The sequence below is a fragment of the Blennius ocellaris genome (assembly GCF_963422515.1).
Source record: "Blennius ocellaris genome assembly, chromosome: 1".
NCBI lineage: Eukaryota > Metazoa > Chordata > Actinopteri > Blenniiformes > Blenniidae > Blennius > Blennius ocellaris.
In genome coordinates, this window is record NC_137650.1 from 29,834,064 (window position 1) to 29,858,355 (window position 24,292).

The 24,292-nt window shown below is 40.8% G+C and overlaps 1 protein-coding gene across 1 annotated transcript in view; it reads left to right on the forward strand.

Annotated features, from left to right (window-relative positions):
- The window catches only part of nhsb (Nance-Horan syndrome b (congenital cataracts and dental anomalies)), a gene marked incomplete at both ends in the record, with an annotated part of 42,392 nt that extends 24,294 nt beyond the window's left edge, over window positions 1–18,098 (forward strand). Inside the window, 12 exons of the mRNA XM_080501368.1 lie at window positions 8,975–9,127; window positions 9,224–9,363; window positions 9,568–9,615; window positions 9,825–9,869; window positions 9,973–10,017; window positions 10,252–10,314; window positions 10,528–10,720; window positions 10,957–11,088; window positions 12,682–12,834; window positions 13,047–16,232; window positions 17,165–17,288; window positions 17,465–18,098. Of these exons, the coding sequence (XP_080357494.1) occupies window positions 8,975–9,127; window positions 9,224–9,363; window positions 9,568–9,615; window positions 9,825–9,869; window positions 9,973–10,017; window positions 10,252–10,314; window positions 10,528–10,720; window positions 10,957–11,088; window positions 12,682–12,834; window positions 13,047–16,232; window positions 17,165–17,288; window positions 17,465–18,098 (4,916 nt within the window). The remainder of the gene's footprint in view (window positions 1–8,974; window positions 9,128–9,223; window positions 9,364–9,567; window positions 9,616–9,824; window positions 9,870–9,972; window positions 10,018–10,251; window positions 10,315–10,527; window positions 10,721–10,956; window positions 11,089–12,681; window positions 12,835–13,046; window positions 16,233–17,164; window positions 17,289–17,464) is intronic.
- Between the last annotated feature and the right edge of the window lie 6,194 nt (window positions 18,099–24,292).

Genomic DNA, 24,292 nt, shown 5'->3' on the forward strand with positions numbered 1-24,292 from the left:
AGACATAAAGTGAAAAACGTCTTTTTTTTTTTTTAACACTTTTAGTTTAAAAGTCATAGAAAAGTCATTTAGGAACAATCCTGCAATATTAAAAAGGATTGCGGAAATAAAGAAGCTCACAAATAATGTTGAGTGACGGGCTGAGGCTCTACAACTACATGAGATGATTAAACATTGATATCCTGCTGCTGCTCATCTTGGTAATTGTGTCTACAGAGTATAATTCTGAAATGCGTTTATTCATATTTTTTTTTGTTTTTGTTTTTTGTTTTTGTTTTCAAAAATGTAGATTTTGAAACATTATCAAAAAGCAACTGCTCATAAAGTTTGTTCATGAAAGCAGCTTAAAATCACCAGGAAATAAACGTTTTGGGTGCTTTTCCAATCGATAAGTTTAGTTAAAAATAACGATTCAAACAAAAGATCAAACATAATACATTTTGAGCCCAAAAGATGTTAAGATTCATATACAGTATATGAATATTTTTCCGAAAGAGGGTGTTTCACAAATCAGTAATGAGAATATTTGGGTTTTTCTTTATCACAGCATCCTAGTTTGATGACATACTTTCAAAAACTGTGATGTTTATGAGGAGAAAATGTCCTATTTGGTGTATTAAGGTGTACTGTTCATGAGACTATTTGTCCCATTTGTTTTATCAAAGCATTCCCAGCTGCAGAGCCGACTGTTGGGTTATATCATCAGTGTTGCATATAATTCACGCTTAATATCAGAAACTATAATTAAAATATGACAGTGCCCACAAACACACCCACTTTTTCATTGATGTGGATTTGACTACTCACATGGTCCATGCAGTGTTCATGTTGTGCCACTAAGGGGCAGCGCAAGAGCCCTTTTAATACAGTCTATTAAAATTGAGCAAACTGCAAATGCAGAACCAGGAAATAATCCCTTGAATGTTTAACCTGCTGTTATGTTGATAGTACCTCTGGCTCATTGGATTCGCTGTGACGTAGCGGCTGCTACGAAACAAGGCTGTTGCTTGTTTTGTCGGCTCATGTGCCCGGCCTCTGCCGTTTCAGACAGGTCTCACGGCATAATAGAAACGTGCACGTAATTATTGCGGCATGGACGTTGTGCAGGTCAGAGGGGCATAATAGAGGGATTGAGGAGGAGGAGGAGGAGGAGGAGGAGGAGGGGGGTGAACAATAGTGCAGGTGTGCAGCTGTGAAGAGTTGATGAGAAAAAGCAATAGGAGAAAAAGGATTTATTAATTTTGTGAGAACAAAGAAGCACACAAACGTATAATTACGACATTGTGTTTGTCACCAGCTCTACTGTCATAAGGCATCAGATCATTAATAAAACATAAAATGGGCAAGGACCCCCCCCCCCCTCCCCCCGCATAATAAACAAGTCTGTAAAGTGTGCTTTAAGTTACTTAAAAGATGACACTGGTATAGTGATTTGGCCTAATCTCCTCAGTCTGGACGAGCCATTAGGGTCCTATCCAAGAAGCTCAGGTTACGAAGCAGTTAATATGCGGTTGAAAGGGCTGCAATCTGGCACTGACGCTTCATAGATCACTCAATACCACTGCTGACAAATAACCCCAGGGACAGCGCGCTATTAAAGACGTCCCAGCAGCCTTGTTTAGGAAATCTGCTGTAAATAACTGAGGCGAGCCGCAAGTAACGTCTGTACATTTAATATTCACAGCCTTGTTTTTTTTGTTGTTGTTGTTGTTGTTGTTTCTTTCTCCTCATTGTGCTGCTGACCGCTGCAGTGGAGCGTGTGCAGACACGTGGCGGAGATGGATGTGTGCGCTTCTGTGCATTTGTGTCGTTCCCGGGAATGATGGGGAGGCTGAAAGCTCCTCGAGCAGACTGCCAGCTCCACCAGCTCTACCCCGAGTCTGAGAACTGCCAGAGCGCCAGATTACAGCAGATTACCGGGCAGGGTGCTCATACACTCTCTCTGTCTGACTGTGTGTGTGTGCGTGCTTCATGGTGTTTATTTTGTAACCACATGGGGATGTTGACTCCTCACAGTATGAAGCACTAATACAAAGTTTCCTTGAGGACACTGAACGACAGGTGGATTCGTTGGCTTTCATCGTCGTTTACCGTACTGTTATAATTAACCAACATTAAGTAATAATAATAATCAACCCACAATGTATAATGTGACAATCAACACAAACCCACTCATAGATCATCACTCTTTGATGGCAGCAATAGAAGGATACATACTCCCAGCATGTGGTGGATTAATACATTAATACTTTGTGGCTGAGCCCCCCCCCCCCCCCCCCCCCCCACACACACACACACACACACACACACACACATTACTGCATCATAAAGAGATTACTGTCAGGGACAGGCCACGCTCAGGCAGGATCCTACCATTTGACACAGGCAGACAGGGGTGAATAGTCGAGGGAATCGACATGCAGGAGAGCCAGTGACGAAGCGGAGGAGTGTTATTCCTCGTGAGTGATGTGGCTCTTGAGCCTGGTCAAAGTCAAGCCTCCACATGTCCTGCGGTCAAAGCGGAGATGTTTCAGTTTTGGTGACGTGTTGGGTCAGCTGGAGGGAGGCGAGAGAGCGGCGGTGGGGAGGGTGGCGGTGGTGGTGGTGGGGGGGACAGCAGGTGGGTGGGTGAGGAGGTGGAGGGGGAAGGGGAAGGGTCTGTGTCTGCAGATGTTGTTAGTCCGGATGTTGGACTTGCACAGGAATGTTTCAGGAAGATCGGCAGGAGCAAATGAGGTGGCGTAACTCCTGAGCGGGAGTCTGCGGGGGGGAAAGCAGGAGCGCGAGAGGAAAAGAGGACAGAAGATAAGCGAGACAGGAGAGCAGACAGCTGCCGGACATGGCTTTGGCTTGTCTTGGTTTAGGCTGCGTCCCTGCCCAATCCAAAGGTACCGTTAGCAGCATCATCAGCGTGTAGTTAGAAAGCTTTTATGTACTCATTGTCTGTACATTAGTGTGGTGGTGTGACTGCAAGTAAATTACTCATCTTTCACAAACTGTCGGAATGTATTTCCTTAGGTCAGACATCTGTCATTAGATTCAGGCTGTGTTTTCAGTAAAATGCACTTTGGGTAATTAATTAACTCATTTTTTTTTTTTTTTTTTACTGTGATTTCACAGTTTGTGTAGAGTAATGTTTTGGGGAGTACATGGTTTCATCTTTACTTGAATTCAACATGAATAAACGTGTTGAATCAAATCTCAGATTTCAGAAGAAAGCAAATGTTCTTGCAGTTGTCTATTGAGTTGCTGAGTTTAAATGTTTTCACAATGTACAGCCATGGCCAAATTATCTTTAGATTCTTTTTTTTTTTTTTCATTTCGCAGTCCAAACTTGTCACAAGTGATTGATTATTTTAAGGTTTTCCCAAACTTCTCAAGCAGACTATAGGTATGACTTTCTATGTTCTCCACCAAATAATTTACCAAATAATCAAAAAACAAGATTATGTGATCATCAGTCATAATGAGGTCATTAATTTATGAAATGACACGGTCATTCTGTAATAACTTTGAGGATACTTAGATGAAAACAACAGAATAAGATTTTGATTCTATTATGCTGTTTGAGCTCCTGTATTATGAGTTAGAGCTTGAATAAGGTTTGTGTTGTTTCTGTGGCTGGAACACACTTTGTTACCACCGATAAAGTGGTGCATTGCATGAGCTGTCATACCCTCGCAAACTGTGCAAACAGTTTTTATTCAGCAGAACTGCCCAGCGAGTGTTACTTATATAACAGCTGTCTACTATGACAAGATTCTGCAGCTACTGCCACAGGGAGTATGCCGAATGACCCAGTTACACCCTAATACATTCTCTACTAATGACTTACATTCACTCACATCTGGACTGAGAGTAAAAAAGGAAGAAGAAGAAGAAGAAGAGAAACATTTATTCATGCTGCTGGAAAAGTTGCTGTCCTCATTGCCATGTCAAGTTGTCTGAATCCTGATCTTCTTTGTAGTTTTTGTTGACGTGGCTCTTTTTTAACATTGTATGTGTAAAAACACAAAGGCAACCCAGGTAGCGGTGGCTCCGAAGTGATGTGTAAAAATACTTTTAAGTATCGCTTTGGTAATTTACCAGCTGTACATCTCAGATGTAAACACTGACAGTATTATTTTCTTCTAATAATCAATCCCATAATTCTGGGGCTTTCATGGTGAATTGACAGTCAAGTGGTCCTGGTAGATAACACCTGGGTGCAGATGCAGATTCCCAGCTGAGCTCACCTTACTAATATCATGAGTCTCATCACCTATGAATTCATACTTCTATGAACATATAAAGGTCTTTTAGTGCCTTAAAGGTCCAGGTTCCTCCAAAGTTTGAACAATCCTGTTGGCTGACTGAAGAGGTAATTTGATGTACAGACTGGAAATTAGTAACTTGCAAGCACTTTTTCTATTGCCGTGCATTAATATTCAGGTTCAATTAAGCAGATTTTAGTGCCTTTAAAATGTGAGGTAAACTGTCCACAGAAAGCCTTTTTTGTTTGCTGATTAATCCATCAATCCATTTATCCCTCTATTTTCGAGACATAAATGGGAAGAGTAGCCTGACGGTGCTATTACAAAGAACCCCATTCATTGGCATCTCAAAGCTCTCTTTGAATTCTTAAATCTGCACCAGCTCTGCTGCATTAATCGAGCACCTGCAAAAAGGAAGGAGGAAGATCCTCAGCTTGAACCAAAAAAAAAAAAAAACATCCTCCTGCAAGCCTCGCACCGAGCCAACAAGCAGTTATTCAGAATGGTCTCGGAATTTACCGTTGCTCCATGATACAGATTACAAGTTACATGAGTCACAGTTGTAGTTGTCTGTATGTTACGTTGTGATCTGGCATGAGTTTATATGTACAGTCGTAGGCAGCTTTGTGGTGAGACACTATTCAAACTGCGATTATTATTTTATTCATTATTGATATCAGACTTTAGGAAAATAACAGATTTCTTCATACTATCAAGAAAAAGTAAAAAAAAACTAACAAAAAAAACTGTTATTACAAGAAAATAACTATTGAAAATAACCGTCATGGTGGAAGCTATGGAAATGTGAAAGAAACGACACACTGTGTAACCCGTGAATCATTTTTCCTCGAGTATTTTGGGACCTTCGTAACATTACGCACTTGCATAACATTATGGTTTTTGCGTGTCTATCTTTTTTTTTTTGTTATACACTGACCTCCTTCTCTGCGGGTGTCATTTCTGGCGCTGTGTGCCTTTCCTGCTGATGAAGCTGGAAGCAGCAGACTCCACACCTACGAATATCATGAGGGGGGGAAAACAGATTCAGATTCAGCTTTATTGCCATTCATAAGGTGCAAACATGAAAGAACATATTTTAATTTGGTCTCTCTGTTGACAATTAAAATGTCAACATAAATATACTAACTTTCGGCCACATTGCGGAGGAGCCCATCCCAGCTGACTCTAAACGAATACACAGCGAACAGGTCACCAGTCCATTACAGGGCAAACACTGAGAAACAAGTGCAAAGTGGGACCTTCTCACTGTGAGGTGAGGCTGCTCACCACCACACCACTGTACACGTACAAAAACATAGAAGCACACACTTAGAACAGGCATGAGTTCAGACACAGCAGCAGACAAGCTGTGGAGGAATAGAGTGGCTAATAACGGGGATGCCACCATAGACGTGTGAAGTGGTTACCCCTTTTGCTATAATTGACTGGAATGATGGACAAGAAGGGGGAGAGATGAAACTCAACACAACGTTCAGTGAAATTCTGCTGATCACCAGTTCGGAGGTTTTCTGTGTCAAATCTGAAGTCAGCTCAGTGGTGTATCTTTCCCCGAGACTTTTCTGGGCCATTTGAGTCGCTGCCAGGCAACACACTTCTGAGGTACTGGGCCAAGTGGCCAAGAAGGAATAATTATTGATTATACTACATTATTAATATTGTATATAGTGTTTGTTTAGTGAGGCGGGCGGACTTAGCACCGATGTATTGGATTTTAGTTACATCTCAAGGAAATTCTCCAAATGATTTGTTAGAATTGTTTGGATCCATCAGCATGTCTTTTATTTTAATAGAGAGAAACTTTTATTAAATAATCGTGAGGCATATTGGAGTACTGTGTGAAGTTATCACATTCTCCCTGTGTGTGTGGCTATTTCTGGGTTCTCTGGTTTTAACAATCGGCCAAACACATGTGTACGTGCTTAACGGGTGACTATATTTGCGTGAATGTGCGTTGCCCCTGTGATGGACTAGTGTCCAGTCAGAGGTGTGTTCTGCTTTCCTACATGGTCTACTGTGATTGGCTCCAGCTCATTGATTCAAAGTTGAATAAAAGGGAATAGAAAACAGTTACTTGGACATTAAACAGTCACATTTCCTGACCTAAGGAGCAATATTTTGTCTGTGATCACTCTAGTTTCCATTTAAAGCACTGATAATTATGATAAATACAAATTTACAATTACGAACTGACATTATTTTCTTTTGAAATGGGGCGAGGGACTAACTGTGATCTTAAAGGTTTGGTTTGAAACGTTGGTAAAAGAACATATAAACATTCAAAGCACAGCATTTTTACACGTCCGTCTGTCGATACACATGCATATAGAGACGAATACAAACAATTCTGATATACCAGCAGGGAGCAAGCAACAGTAATTAAACTGTGTCGCAACAACTAGGTCAGCAAGCAGGTCTGCAAGGAGGACCCTTCTTTGTGCTGAACACATTTTTTTTTTCCTCATCTGTCCCTCTATGAATCATTAAAAGCTTTACAAATCTTTTTCTTTGAGGCATAAGACAATCACAACATCTTTATAGAGTTCATCATTTCAACTTTTAAATGAAGCAAACACACTGACCACACTGAGGTCTAATTCTTCTTCCCCTGCTGCGCACACAATTTCATCATCGCTATGAATAAAAGCTGTGACACAGTAAACATTAACGTCGCTCCATCTGCGTATGACTGTCAATAGAGCAGAAAGCTGTATAAATAATTGTTTGTTTACTGTAAATGGGATGGCTCTGGGTGCTTCTTTAACCCTCTGGATAAAATAGCTGAATGTTGCTGATGTGAGCTCACTGATTTAATTGCAGGCAAATTCAAGCCTTGACAAGCAATGAAAGGTTCCCTGGCTTCTGATGTCCAGCGTGGCTTTCAAAGACACAATAGCATTTTGAATTTAGAGTTAAAACAAGGGGGAACAGGATTCATAACAAAAGCTAAAGAGTCTCTGATGGCAAGTCAGACGGGTGGATAATACCAGTCGTTCTATTACTCTTTGTAATAAACTATACAACACTGATAAAAACAGATTTATGTGATTTCTGATAATACACTTCCATGCTATTAGCAATGAAGCGCCTTAAAATATATACAATGATCTGCTGGTGCATGCAGATCATTGTGTTTCTGGGGTGGATTTAGCTGCCACCTGCTGGTGGGTTACAGCAAAGTGTAATGTTTTGTCAGCACAGTACAATAAAGACTGTGTTGTGATCTTACTAAATACATATAGTATATACAAAATTCTGCATGAGCTTCCTACAGGTACTTTAGGGCAATCCCACAGTACAAAACCATGTGTGTAATATTAATGTGCGATTTTAAACTTGTCTGAGTGTGTGGTTGTCAGTCTCCCTGTGATGGATTGGAGAGCTGTAAACGGTGCACCCTGCCTCTCCAATACTCAGCTGGACACAAACCCAAGTTGTGTAAGGTGATATATAAAAAGACAAAGAAAAATGGATGCATAGTTCATTTGTTATCCATTTATTATTGGTTCATGTTGACAGGTCTCACTGAAGTACCAATGTAAAAAATGTTGGCGAAATGTGAAACCTGTTCTGGATCTGTTTATAATGTAGTTTTAATATTAAGTTTTAACTGTGACCAATGCCATTAAAGCACATTGTGGGCAAAGTAAGGCGCTTTACACTCCAGCTGGACTAATGGAAACGTTATTAGCGCTATTGCTTTACTTGCTAGGCAAACACAGGGTTGTGAATATAATTTAGAAGACAAGAGCAACAAGCCAATCTGCACAGGAAGTATAAGTCAGATTCAGTTGCAGTTACTTGCAAATAAAATAGAAACCCACACAAATAGAATCACAGCTGAGTTGTGCTTTTTCCTGCAGATTCAGGAAGCAAAATAAATGTGCTCTAAACGAGAATAGGTAAGAAACAAATATTTCTCTGTATGTGTCAGTGTTATAAAAGTGTGTTGAGGACAGCGCTGCAGGTCTTTCGGAGGATGTATTCATCCACATGCATTACACTTGTTGACTTCGTGCTTCAGCCTGGTCAGAGTCACCTGTGGGTGATTTTATCTTCCTCTGCTGGTTTATAGCCAATGCAAGCTTGAGGGCAAACTGTTTTTATCCAGCCCAACTGATGGGAAGAAACACATAAGGCTTGGTTTGACTTGAGGTATTTTAACATTCATTTTTCAATAATGGCAGCATTTGCTGTCCCTTTACATCTCCCAAAACACTCTTTAACCTGTTTGATAACCAATACTCTCCATTTTGTGACAGCCACACACTATATCATTTACACCGATATGTTTGTGAAATCTTTATACCAGCTGTGACTGGTATATAGACACAAATGCATTCACTAAATATTAGAATGTAAAGTAACTGAGTAATAACTATCATATTCATTGTAAATTAATCTGGAAAGCAGCAATACGTGTGAATTTAGGCCATCATTCAATTACTTTCAGTTTCTTGGAGGCTTATGTTACAATATTAACATAAGCTTGGGAACAATCGCACTTCTTCCTGATTGTACGTAGTAAATTATATGAAATCATCCAATATAGAGACATTTGCAGAAGTTTTTTCAATTTTTAAAATCCCAAACTCACAAGGTCCCCAGTCAAGAGTATCTTATTTTAAAAAAAAATACTACTGACACTCCATTTAACCTGTCCTCTCTCTCTCTCTCTCTCTCTCTCTCCTCTCTCTTGTTAGCGGTGTCCAATCTGGATATAGAGAGCAAGCTGTCAGCTCACTATCAGGCTCCGTGGCACCAGCAACACAACGTGTTTCATCCCTGTACCCGACCGCCATGTCTGGAGGAGCTGCACAGGAGCGCTCAGCTCAGCCTCAGAGCTCTACACCGAGGTGACGCGAGCCGCTCCAGACAACACAGCTGTTGTACATCTTGTACACATTTTATGGTTTGTCAATTTCCATGTTGTACGCTTGGGCTTTTCGTAGATGAGCAACAGTGCCAGCAGCGATCCACGAGCCGGGAGAGAAACAGGGTGACCATCTCTATCTCAGTGGCGCCCCCAATGCCCACGTTCCCTTCCCCACACACCATCCGCAGGCAACAGAGGAGTCGCCTGGCTCGAGCGGTGAGGATAACACACTGGGAAATTGCATTACCAAGTTACGGATGTGGACTAATAGTAGAAATCTGTCATCTTCGATGGATGGACTGTTTGCATATTTTTCTTATATGTATTTTCTGTCTTTTGTATATTCATATTTTCACAATTTTGATTGTCATTGTGTTTGAATCAACTGACACTGTATACCATTCTTTTGTTGACGTGCAGCAAGAGAGAGCGGAGAGAGAGCGAGAGTTAGAATATCAACCGAGGAAGGTAAAGCAAAACATTTTTCTCTGTAAATTAACAATAAACACCTCCTGTAACATTTTTTCGAACAAGTCTCTGTGCATACAGCAGCCACAAAATGTGTTTTAATTATTTCATTGTATTGGCGATTGTTTGCTGCATATTGGTATGTTGTGTCATGGAGTTTTCTTTTTCCTTCTTAACTGGAATCTTCTCGTTCTTTGAAACTCATGAAGGAGAGGACTGTGAGAGAAACTGAGATCCAGACGGTACAGAAAAAAGTAAGAATATTCAAGAACAGAGGCAGAAAACAGAATTTGATCATATTTTCGTTGATGCAAGCACACTAACTTTGCCTGTACGTGGTTTTTTTTCCGCTTGTAGGAGAGGCAAGGGAGAGAAGCAGATGTTCAGACGATCCAAAGAAAGGTAAAATAAAACAACACTATGAACTGTTGCAAAAATCCACTGTTTAATATTTGCGCAGTGATAAAGAATTTTTTAGGAAAGTCCAAATAAAGCTGTGCTTTGTCTCTTTCATTCATCTGGCACGTTTATAGTTCTGCTTTTTTTATTTTTTTTATTTTGAACTGTTGAGTCTTTTGATGTACTCATATCTTCTTGTTTTTCATAATTTTCCTTTGTTGGATTTTGTGTTTATAGTTTGAGTGCTTTTACTCACTTCACCCTATTGAAGGTTGCATCTTCATTCCATGGAACAGAAAGGTATCAAGCCTTTGTGTGGTTTCATCTTTTTGTTTATCCTCTGGTTACATAAGTTTCAGTTTAGTTTTTTTCCATTATTGTCTAATATTTTCCCTCTCGAACCTCCCTCTGCATTAGATATAGTTATTTCAACAAAAACATAACTTGTGGAAAAATATGTCTTGAAGACCTACTGTCCATTGGACATCGACAATATCTTTCTTTTTCTTCTAGGCTACCTCGACAGGGGAAAGTGAAGACGGTGAAGTCTTGGGAGGCAATAGAGCCAAGGCCTCTGCCCCCAGTACCCCCGCCACCCAGGATAAACAGACAAACTGGTCAAAAGAAAATGTCCCACCATCAGACCAGAAGGCGTCTGGTGATAGTAATGCCATCTCGTCCTGCATCATTCCCATTAATGTCACAGGTAAACCAAGAAATGAGGAGAAGTCATGGCACATGACTCATATCTCCTGATTGTGAGGCAACAGTATTGACAAGTATTCAAAGAGTTACTATTGATAAATCTGTTATTGCTTCTGGACTGACAACAATCATAAGTACGTACTGTATATTCCCCATGTGGACCTGTAGATGCTGTATATTAACACTCAAATTATGTGGCTTTTAATGTGTATCATGGCTTCTCTATTATATGTTCAGGAGTGGGGTTTGACAGGGAAGCAAGTGCTCGCTGCTCTCTGGTTCACTCTCAGTCAGTTCTTCAGAGGAGAAGGAAGCTGAGGAGGAGGAAGACTATCACAGGAATACCCAAAAGAGTGCAACAGGACATGGGTATACTATCAACCACATTTCTTGAAAATATGTTTTACGACATTGGTAATATTAATGAATTTATACAAATGATTGCTGCTTTTTTTTTTTTTATTCATGTTTTTATTTTATCCTGACTTTAATTTATAAGATGAACTGCCTGGCACACCTTACAAATATACCAATGAGTTGGTGAAATCATTTTCAAAGATCATATGTAAACAGATTAGCAAGGCAGATTAAAAATGCACTAAAAAAGTACTAGTAGTGGAGGACAGGGGATGCAAATCCACAGCTTTCATTCAATAACTTCCACCTATAAATAGTTCTAATGGAAACACAGTTTGGATTTTCCTAATTCGTACTCAAATGCATCACTCAGTGCAGAGCAGCACCATTATCGACCTCAACGTTCCTCTCACTCACATTGTCACTCAGTTTAACACAAAGCCTGCCTGAACAAGTTAATAACGACTGGAGAACAACAGAGGATGATAAATTAACAGAAGCATATGCACACCATAGCCGGTGCAAGACTATTTTTGGCATGCCGAGCTAGTTAGAGCATACAATGGCAAGTATACAAAGACTCAGATACATGCACACTTCTGATACGTCACACGGACCATGTATGTGAGGAAATTGGAGTTAAATGGTGGATTAGACCCAGACACAGTTGAGATACACCTGCTGAGGGCAATTCGGTGAAGTTCTGGCATCAATTACTCTTAAATGAAACGTCATCGACACACAAATATTGCCTCTTTAACATCGGTGTGAGGCAGGAAATATGCTACGAGCTAATTTTGTCAAAAGTATTTGTCTTTGGAGCAACAGAAACAACATTGTTCTCTATGAGCAGCTGGCCTTGACCAGAGTGCAGGGACCATCTGCAAATTACAAACCGCTGCAAAAGCAAAGACACATACCACAAAAAAAAACTAATAACGTGACTGGTTTTCATTGCAGTGAAGCCTTCACTTGGTCATATTACAACACTCAATTTGATAGTGATATGTGGTTTGTAGTATATGTCTTTGCTGTTGTAGCAGTTGTGCAATTTGCAGATGGTCCCTGCACATTTGTGTGGACTGGGGGGGTGAAATTATTCCTGTTGATGCTGTAAATCCACAACTTGCCAACTGTTTTCTAACTATTGTCATTCCATATGAAAATGTAGCATATATTATGTATGTATTTTCACTTTGTCATTTGGTGTTTGTGTGAGAAATGGAATTTGTAAATCCACATGTGTATATGATGTGGCTCTCCGCTGTAATTTTTGTGGCTTTTGGCCTCTGACTAGTTGGCCACCCCTGACCTAGTACCTTCTTCAACTGTAACTTGTTTAACTATAGATAAAATCCATGCAGTTTCAACAATTCAGTCGACAATTGGTTAGAAGCAAATGTACATCATGTACAATTTCAGGAGATAAATAGATCTAACATGAAAAAGGGGTGTCTGTAGGATTATTATAAAAAAAGATTATGATATGATTATGATAGCTTTTAAATTTTGCTGTTTAAGGCTTGCCTGCCATACTAGCATATGTTGTTATCACGTCACTAACGTGGAGATGAATAAGATGCACACTTTTTGTCTTTGTTTCAGATTCAGATGAATCACCCGTAGCAAGAGAACGCACAGTGATTATCCATGCTAACCCACACCAACTCTCTCTCTGTCAAGAAGACCTCTCAATCAGTGGTCGCCTTCATCACACCCGTGATTCTGGCTGCCAGACAGATGATTTCCTCATAGCATGTAAGTTTATATGTAGCAGATTGAGACTCAAATTTGAAATACAAACAAGGTTAGTTAATTGGAAAAGAAAATGTTTGACATTTAACAGCAGTCCATCGATTTCTAGCTTATTTCTGTATAACACTCTAAACTTACAGTTATTAGTAACTGTCTTTTTCTGTTTAGGTCTTGCCCTGATCCCAATATACATATTGTTATTTCCCATATCTTAGGTACAGCTGCTCCCTCCAGAAGGCGTATTAGAGCTCAACGTGGTCATCAGGGAATTCCTGCCTCTCTGTCCCATTCAACTGGAAACATTTCCTCCCTGGGTGACCAGTCAGACTCCACTTACACCACAACTACAACCCACGGTGGACGCTTGCGCTCGCGTAGTCTTCCACGAGAGGGTGGACGTCTGATGGACAGTGATGAAGATGACGATGACAATTATGACGATGATGACGAAGATGAAGAGTTGTCACCTTACGAAGCAGAGGATTTTATTCCATCTGGCCCTAGTCCTCGCATGAAGATGATGTTGATGAAGGACGAAGAAGAGAGTACAGATGATCAGGCAGCTCCTGAGCCACTGCAACTTGGAAGCCTAAAAAGAATGCAGCGATCTGGGGAGAGAGACCGAGGGGGTGGTGAAGGTGGGAGTCCAGAGCATAGCTGGATGGAGAGGGGCCGTTCTCGGTTACCGCGTAAGGCTGACATGGGTAGTTGTGAGATCTCATCCAGTTCAGATACTTTCAGCAGTCCCATTCACTCAGTGTCTACAACAGGAGTCCTCGGCAGCCACGTGGACCACAAGGAAGATCACCAGTCGTCAAGTGGGAACTGGAGTGGTTCCAGCTCTACCTGTCCCTCACAAACATCTGAAACCATCCCACCACCCTCTTCTCCACCCCTGACGGGCTCATCCCACTGTGATTCAGAGCTGTCTCTAAACACTGTCCCCAATGCCATTGATGAGGGCTTCAGCCTGGATCCCTCATACCATTCTGACCTCAGACCCCAGGGACAGGGTCACAGATCAAGCTCATTCACATCCTCAGCCACAGATCAATTGGATGATGCTGGGGTCAGTACAGCTAGTGAGGGCGAGTGGACATATCCTCCAGACCAAGACCAGACAGATCCAGACCATGATCCTGACCAGACCCAAACCCTGAGCCGGAGCCATGGGTTAGCTCAGGAGTACAGCTCGAAACATAGTCTTGAAGACCAGTCTAGTTTCAGTGATAAGACTAGCAACACAGATAAAGAGGTTGGCTCTCATTACTCAACTGACACTGAAGGTTTCTACTCCTCCTCTGTGCATTTCGGGGACTGTAATCAGAGTTACAGAACATACACATATAACTATGCAGACCCAGGGCCTGACTGTGCTCAGACCAACACTGTGGCAGCACCACTAACACACGGGGCTTACCCCCAGCGATCAGCCGACTTCAGATCAGGCACTATGACCTTGGGAAGGACCTGTCGTCCATTAAGAAAACCAAAAGTCAAGCCTCCACCACCCAAGAGGACCTCTTCACTGAAGGAGACCAGTAGTTATGTTGACGTTGGAACGGATACACAGGCCGATCAGGATCAACCAAAGATGGTTAGTGAACAAGAGCTGACCTTGTCTTCCACAGATATAAAGCTGGAACTGGACCTAGAGCTTGGGGGTGCTCCAGAACCGTTACAGACATCTTGTTTGGTGGCAGAGCCTTTGGGAGCTTGGGGTATGGGACTAGGTGGAACTGTGGATATAGTAGAGCCCATGTCCTTTAGTTCGGCAGACACGCACTCATTTAAGGACGAAGGTGCTGTGCAATCTGACTATGCAGACCTGTGGCTGCACAACAATGAGCTGAAGTCGAACAATGGTGAGTACACTTCTATGTCCAACTCAAGCACAGCCACAGGTACTACTGTCATGGAGTGCATCAAGTCACCAGACAGCTCTTCCTCCTCCACAGAAACCCAAACCCAGGCCCCTGTTCAGCCCTGTGAGATTCGGGCAGCTAGTCCACCTCTCCCTCCCGGAGACTTCAAACTTGGCTCACCAGAGAAGCTGGCTGGCCTTGCATCACCATCAAGTGGTTATTCCAGCCAATCAGAGACTCCAACCTCAACCTTGCCATCATCTTCAGCAGCATTCTTCCCAGGACCACTATCTCCTTCAACTGGCAAAAGAAAGCCCAAAGTGCCAGAGAGGAAGTCTTCTCTCTCTTCCCTGCAGCACTTCCCCAGAGATGGCGCTTCCATTTCCTCTTGCTATAAAAGAGACCCAGACTTTCCACCTCCACCTTCCCAACTTGATCTTAATGTTCTCCATGGTGGCTATGTCAGACACACACTGTCTCACCGGACGCACCACATGCACACACTTCACCACAGCAAACACAGAGTTGTAAATGTTCTCGCCACTGGAACAAAACTTTTGACTCATGAGGCTCCGAATACAAACCCTCCATCAAATTCAAATTCTGCCTCAACAATTCCCAGCTCAAATCTGCTAGTGATTACCCCAGCTGCTCTTCGCTCAGTGCAGCTACATCCTATTAACCAGTCTAATGATCAACAGAGCACTTCCACACCAGACCAGGAAACAACATGTTCAACAGATAATGCTACAAGACCCAAATGTCCCCCAATTGGTGCCACTCTGGCTCCCCCTCCTATTAACACTAGGCCTCTGCCTCCACGCAGACCACCTCCAAGACCCCCATGTCATGACTTCAGTTCATCCCCAGAACATTCACAACCAACTCCCCCTGGCCGACACCCTGATGGGCCTCCATCCTACGAAAGCTTGCTACTCAGACAGGACCGCTATGGACCTGGAACGTTTTGGGCGATGACAGCTTTCAGAGCTCGAATGGACCCGTCATCAGATCATGAGGACAGCTCACCCCTGCATCGACCTGTGCCACGTGCCCCTCACCCTTCGCCGGTGGATTTACATACACATATCCACTCCCACACAGAGTTCAGAGGGCTCACCCACTCAACTCACGCACATCCTGAGTTTAGGGTTTTGGGGGAGCGTTCATTTTCCCAGGATGATGATGATGACGAAGAGGAAGAGGAAGAAGAGGAAGAGCTAGTGAAAGAGCCACCGAGGGCTGCATGTTACAGAGGAGGCATGCGATCAGACCACCCTCCACCCCCAGCATATGAGTTTACTGGGGGATCCCACTTAGACTCAGGGCCCTGGGCTAGTCCTGTCAAAGTGCCTGGTAACACACTGGAGACATCGCATCCTTACCTAATCAGCGATGCAAGGAAATTCGGACAAGCGGAGCAGGAAGAAGAGGAGGAAGTGACATCAGGTGCTACCAGAAGTGCCCATCAGTATCACCTACATGAGAGCAAAGATGACTCCACGACTCCTGACACAGAGGATTACTTCAGTAAAGGTTGGCTTTTAATTAAAATTAACTAACGACTTGGTCGATAACAGAGTATTGGGGCTTGAAGCATTTCATAATTTTTAATTATCTTATTTTCTGTGGGATATTGTAAGAACCTTAAAAAATGCAAGTTACAAGAAGCCTATAAGTAATAGCATTTATTGGGGAAACATTTAAAAAAAAAATTATTTATATTCAAGATGTCATTTATACAAATGTTGTTTTTTTTTATCACAGAACAAATTTGATCATAACGAAAGAATGGGGTTTAAACTTTTCCATTCATGGTATTATTATACATTTAGGGAAAAATATCTTGATTTTTCTGAGAGGATTTTAAGGATCGTGTTGCAACTTCCTGCAACTTCAAATTGTGTATTTATTTACTGGCTAACCAACAGCATTGGAAAACATACAACATATTATACAAATAGCTGCAACTGTTTGATTGTAATTTTAATCAGCTGCAAATCCTGGGCTTTAATGATGTTGTTAATAAAAGTCCCCTGTGAGATTTGTAGTTCTTAAAGCGAATGAAGTGAGTACGAAGCACCAAAAAGTTACATCTTACAAAAACACAACACAGCTTATCTTTGGTAGCAGCTTCTTATCATTGTCAAAGCTGGAGCAATGGCACGATTCTGTAGCACTATGATTGGGCTCACTCTTTCAAGGTTTTCATTCTATGTAAATGTTTCGCCACATTTTGATACTAGCTGGTATAATGTAATAATATCACATACATATAATACAACTACATCGTCCATCAATCCCAACAGACTATGGTCAAAGGCAGGATGCAGATTGAATAGACATATAAATACAAGCTTAGGCTCTTTTGGAGGGACTGTTTGAGGAACATCCTTTTCAAGGACTTTGCATGCAATGGTTAGTAAGCCGGTGTGTAAGATGTGTGATATGGATGTTGTGTGCTGCAGATTCCACACCGAGTGATAATTCGCTCTCGCCAATGATGGATGACACCAAAGTGGATGATGACATCATTCTCACATCACCCAACAAGACTCGAACTACTGAGGACCTGTTTGCAATGATACACAGGTGCTGTACTTTTGTCAGTCGATTTCAAGTGATGTTTCGTTTTCTATTTATTCCAGAGATTGTAATGCAGAATCAGTTCAATCCATTGCTATTTGTTAAATTGTTTGTGTATGTGAACTTTTTAGCTATTGCCTAAACTTACAATTTTTTTATTTTTATTTTAAATGATCATACAGATCCAAGAGAAAGGTCCTCGGCCGTAAAGATTCAGGGGACCTGAACATGAAGTCCCGTCTATGCCCGGCAGCTCCGGTGCCCCCAAGCAATGTCGTCGCTGTCGTGATCCCACCGGCCCCTCCTCTCAACATTCCACCTACTTTAGCCATGGCTGCAGGTTCGCAAAGAGCCCCCGTGCCAATCTACCGCAGCGCCAAGAAGTCCAGCACATCCAACGAGGAGTTTAAACTCCTGCTGCTGAAAAAGGGTAGCAGGTCCGATTCGAGCTACCGCATGTCGGCTACAGAGATTCTGAAAAGCCCCATCACCCCAAAAACACCAGGGGAGTCCCTTCAGGAAGGACCCATGAGGCAGGCTGAGGAACCTCCTTCGACACTCCAAGAGCCCCCTATTCCCGGCCTGGAACCAATCCAGATACCGGGACTTTTTCCCAGGGCAAACTCTGAGAGTTTCACGCCCAAAACCCTGCCTATGTCAGCTGCGTCTCGACAGGGACGTTCTCGGATCCCACCTGTAGCCAACAGCAGCCGCTACAGCACCCGCAGCCGCCTCTACACAGCCCCCATGCAAGCCATTTCTGAAGGGGAGACGGAGAACTCAGACGGTAGCCCCCATGATGACAGGTCATCTTAAAACCACAATAGGGCGTATGTCATCTATCCATAGATTGGAAATGGCCCCTTTTTGTCATCTCTCGTAGCCAATAGTGTCATTCTTGTGACACACACAATCTGGCCCAGTTGTGGATATACTAATCTATTCAAGGGGGTCAAGACTGTTGTGACATACTGAAAAGGGAAGGGATGATTATGAAAACATTGAGGATACTCCTAAATACAGTATTATCTAATGAAGTGCTCCCTCATAGCTAAAAGTGCAAGACTTATTTTGATTGAACTGTCTTTTTAACAACAACAAAAAAGAAAAGAAATACTAATTAAAAAAAAAAAAAGGTCCCAAATGTTTTAAAAAATATATATATATAAAGCAAAAGACATTTTGTGGAGTACAGACACACAAAGCGAGTGTGCATGGAGAAACACATGGGACATCCACTGACATTTTTTTACTTCTTGTGTTTTGAATGGTGTGGGTGTGTCGCTGAGGAACTGCTTTCTTATAACAAAAAAAAGAAAAGAAAGAAAATTGAATTCTTATGGCGGTTATTTTTCTTTCAACTGATGGTGTCTGGCATTAGCTAGACTTCCCAGAGTCCATACTCAATATTCCTGCCAATAAGCAAGGGTTGTTTCATTGTGAAAGTGACTAACAACATGTAAACACAGCACCAACTGATCTAGTATATTTCCATCTGCAGACCGGGCATAGAAAGTATATCACGCAGAGCCAATCATATATTTCTTCACATAAATTATATCCAAAAAAAAAATAATAATAATAATAATAATAACATAATGCATGTATTTTTGTAAAATTGCACCTCAGAACATGATGATAAAAGTTCACCATGTTGCATGACCCTATATGGAAACATCCCCTGGATCCTGGTTTCTGTTGACATTTGTTTTGTGGTTCTTTTGTATTATATTAATAATACTTCTTTCATGGGGGAAAGATTTAAGTGACATTTGTGCCACGTTGCCAGTGATCTAAATTGTTGGATTTGAGTGTCTGAGAAGGAGCAAAGGGCTTATGCCTATTTGTCTGAGATGCAGGCTAATTTTGGACAATCGCACAGTGGCCTTTCTCTACGAGAGGTGGTTGTAAGCAGGGCATTTCTCGGTGCCTGCTCTTAAGACATGGAGCTGTGCCATGTCCCACCGGAATTCAATCACATACTTACTTGTACCCAACCTTAGTACGCTTGAACTGATTAAAGCTTTTCCAACAGCTGGCCAGTCTCGCTGTGCTGACACGAAGTGGAAAAGGCGCATTTCAAAGCAGATTTAGGTATACCATTGAGTGCAGACGGTGAAAATGCTTTAGAAGGTCCCCAATCGGTTAGACTCGAGGTTAATTTGGAAAGGCTTTCCAAGAACCGACCTCACTTTTGCACTTCATGATCCTTCAAGAATATTCCTTGAAAAGAAAAATATATCTTATAATGAAATGCATATGTATATTTGTACTGAATATTAAAAAAAAAAGAAAACTCATATCTATATAAAATGACGAGCAGAAATTTTATAGGGAATCAATCTGAGTGTAGCAAAGAAGAACAGGTCTCACTGACAACATCACACACAAATCTTAGCAATGTACACTGTTTTCCTCTCCTTGTTGCCTCTCCTTCATTTGCACTGACCCAGTAGCATTAGACAGGTGAAAGCTGAAACCCAGCGGCTGGTGCAAAACCATTCTGTCTTACCCTCCAGACCTCATATCACTAAAACCTGAAAGACAGGAGACAAGCGAAGGAAACCACCATACTACACACCACCAGTATTTTACAAATCAGCAACGTACCCTTTGTACTGATGCAGCCTTTTTTCAAACCAACACACGGGGTGGGTGGGAGGGGGGGGGGGGGGGGGGGGTGTAAGAGTGTGCCGGAAAAACTTTCTCATCTATCCAAGTCGATGTTGCGCATGTAGAATATCCGGAGCGTTACAGAAGCAAACTATCATCCGTAGAAAGCTTGAACTCTCACCTGCCTAACACAGCAAACACAACACACACACAACACACACACACACAGGCACACACACTACTGGCATCACATCCAGAGACTGTACTTCAATAGAAACCATTCACTGTATTCTGTGAATACCTCAGCAAGCATATTACTGTTTTATTGTAAATGCTCGATAGATAGATAGATAGATAGATAGATAGATAGATAGATAGATAGATAGATAGATAGATAGATAGATAGATAGATAACAAACCACAACTGTTTGATACTCAGCGAATTTCAATTGCAGAACTGACACTGTGTAAGATGGAGAGAGTAAAAAAGCTGTGAACTGATTATTAGAATTTTACATTCATCATACCCATATTGCTAAAGCGCACTTGTTCCTGTCCATTGTTTTATTTGTTGTGTTTTCTATCGCATGCAATAAGTAAAGGGGAAAAAGAAAAAAGGACACCACCAAAATCATTATTTTTTAATCTGAGGGATGTCTCCATGAGAAAAAAAGATTCTGTATTTTCTGTTGAAATGTCAAGTTCAATAGTGTGTTCTATAGATGTACAAACTGTCTGGCTAATTCTGTTCTGTATAGTCGTGATCACAAACAGGGGTTTATCTTGTACTGTATATCTACTCACTGGACAATCATACGTGTAAGAGACTGTAAAGAAGACGATGCAGAATTTGTGGAGAGGGGTTAATCTGAAAACCTTTGTGACGCGTCCTAGTCGTGCTGGAGCTGCGGAGGCGAGAGAAACGTTTTCCAGGAGAAACTGCGGGTTACATTTGAAGTGCATCTACGGAAGAGTTACTTTGGATAAAATGTGCAATTCGGGGTGGGGGGGGGGGAGAAGAAGAAATCCATTCATAATTTTTTGATCTGTTCAGAAAGACAAACTCTGGTTTTGACTAATGCCACACTTTTTTTATTCTGACAAATTTCTGAATGAATTAAGTAAACAGATCTTAAGGCTTTATACAGTATTACATGAAAAATGCAATGTAACTCTGTGAGTTTCAAATTTTACAAATGCTAGAATGCTTGTTTAGTGTGATTTTTTTCCATACTGTACCTGACACTATAGGGGTATTTTAAAAGTCGTTCTGTTATTTGTAATAAAAATAAAAAAATAAAAAATAAAAAGCAGTGGATAGCGGATTGGTGGACACAATTTGATTCCAAACAAGCGTTTACGTTTGCCATACTGACTGTAGTTCAGCACTCATTTCGCCCTCTCGAGTCCTCAGCAGCTTGGGAATACAACAAAAGGAAGAAGAATCTTTTGGGGTTTGTTTTTTTTTTAGATACTTTTCCTAACCTGTGTCCAACATCTGCACACAAGTTTTGCCCTAAGGTGAAGTATAGTAACAGCCAATTCATATTTTTATTCAGAGGTGTACAGTATGGAATAACACTAAACAGACTTTAAAAAATATATGAGGGAAGAAAAAAAGACACTGAAGACAAACTGTTAAAAAAAAAAAAAAAAAAAAAAGCTCCATGTTTAAAACTAGCTAGGACTTACAGATTTAAATCACTTTTGTATTTTTGTATAAAACTGTAAATAGGTTTTTAAAGAAAAAAAATGTTGCAAATTCATTCTTTTGTAAAATAAACCAATAAAAGATTAAAAACAAAAAGGTTTTTTTTTTTTTTTTTCAAAGTTTACATGATAATTTCCAAGCCTTTGTATATTTTGGAGCTGTGCAACCCCTTCAGTCTTGTATTTATTTTTGGGGGGAGGGGCTACAACATTGTGAAAATTCCATCATTCTATATCTAATTCATTTTAACAGCTCATCAGGCTGCTTAGTAACTGTGCATAGAAAAGAACGCCAATAAATGTGATTGCAATGAAACGGAAGAACGTTTGTGTGACATTTTCTCCTTGTCAGAATAAAATGCACCGAGAAACTCTCTCCACTAGGTGGCAGTGTTTTCATGTTGCAGAATCAGTGCTGGGCCCAGGGAACTAAATCCTATCATTTAAAAAAAAAATTTAAATGTGTTTTTTAAGTGATTATCACACACATCTATGGTCAATGTGGAGATATGAATTCACCCAATGGACAGTCATGGTAATAAACCCATGCAAAGAACATGCATGAACATGCAAACCCCACATAGAGCGGCTCTAAGCCCAGTTCAACTTCATAACTTGTTTTGCTGTAAGGACTAAGTGTGATCCTGCTGGCGGTAAATGCCATTAGTAAAATAATATTTTGCATATGAGTTTATTAGCTCCTTATAGTAATTAGCTGATTGAAGCACTAGCTTTAGCATTATGAAGCTAAATTAACTTGATCTCATGACAAAAGATGTACAACAGCGTGGTTCATCCGCCTTAAATATCCGTTATCTTACCTTTTATAAAACATGTTGTTAGTAAGTTTTCTGGCTGTTTTGTTTCCTCACGTGTAGTTTTCGTGGCAAGTGCGTTTAAGTGCAGCTGGGAAATTTATGTGAACTTTATGTGGTTTGTTAAAACTGCTTCTCACTGAAAAACGGGACGTTTTTTTTTTTCCTTTCCTTGCAAGTTTTTGAGTGCTGTGTTATTTAATTATACAGTCACTCCATTCCATTAATAAAACATCAATACGTTATTTCTATTAGTGTAGTCAAAGTGGGAACCATAACCTGAGGAATTTGTTTTGTGCAACATTCACGACTAAAGCTGAAAAGTTTTAATTTCCTTTTTTAAAATAAAAAGTATGTATAAATATATAGGCATCACATTTTAGTATGAGAGTTGAACAATTATAGAAGTTACCTCAAATACATGTTTTTGTAATGTGGAAGGAAACCATCAGGAGAAAATATGCAAAGTCAGATATCAGATATATTTACCCATTGTTAGCAGGGATTGGTTTTAAAAGTAGAACTCTGGACCTTGAATTATATCTTATGAAGCATTTCTGTACTATTGTGTCACTACTGCCTTGTACGTGAAAAATGTTTTTTTTTCTTGGTCACTACTGTAAAATGTGCTCCTATATGCCGCAAGAGCTCCATATTTAGGATTACTCAACAGCAAGTGAATGTATTTTTGTTTTTAGAAAAAGTGTTTACCCTCCAGATGGAGGAATTTGCTGGAGTGAACACAGAAAAAAAGCAACAACAAAAAAAAGTGCTCACTGGAAACTCACAGGGACTGAGTTGACAGATGTTTTGTTTGCTTCATTTAAGAAAGCACAGGACTTCTTTGGAAAGTAGTAATTTAAGGTTAAGAAGTAGCTTACTTTTGATCCTCTGTTTTTAAATATGTTGGCCCCAAGCCTCTGGCTTTCCCAAGGCTGCATAAACTATTTATTCCACATTGTTTATTCCTTATACAATTGTAAACACGTGTTAGCCAAGCGCAGCCTTCAGCAGGGCCATTGCCGTACGAACAGAGTTGGCTTCACAAACTCAAAACATGTACAATCTTTAAAGAATCTGTGGGGATCATAATGAGCCTGTTTATTCTGAGCACTGCTGGTGAGCTCGCTGAACTCACTGATCCTTTGAACAATGGTTCCTATTGGACTGCCACTTTCCTTAAATGAGACATCCATGATCCTTTGACCCTTGAACTCCTTCATGCCCCAGGCTCATACATACAAACTGTCAAACAACAAGTAAAAGTAATAAGATGTTACATTCTGCAAGTGCCTGGTGCCCAGCCTTAAAAAAAAAAAAAAAAGAAAAGAAAAAAGAACTCCTTCTTACATAAAATCTTCTTTCCCACCCTCTTCGTTCCCTAATTATATTTAGGCTCAATGAATCAATTTAACCCGCTGCATTATTGGTCTGGAGGATGGGGGTTGGGATGCCCTTTGAGGTCACGAGAGAAAACTGAGGAGCGGCGGGATCGTGACAAAATGAAACTAAAGCGATTATAGCATAGAGTGTTCATCACAGATTATGGTGAAATACATCATGTTTTTTTTTACATGCATCTAAAAAAGAAAATGGGATCATCTTATTGGGCCAAGACTCAAAACAAAAGCAACCACTATTGACAGGTTGTAAGTGGACCCTCCTGTTTCAGACGGTCAAAGGTTAAAAGGTTGGAAACCAATGCTGCACAACTGACAAAAAAAACAACCCGAACTGCTATGTTGGATTTATGCTAACGTCCCAAAACACTGGTGTGATTTAAACAAATGTTTAATTGTGTGAATGCATATCAAACATATTTAACAAACATCTTTTGTTGAATTTACAGTAAAAAGTTGTATATATACACAC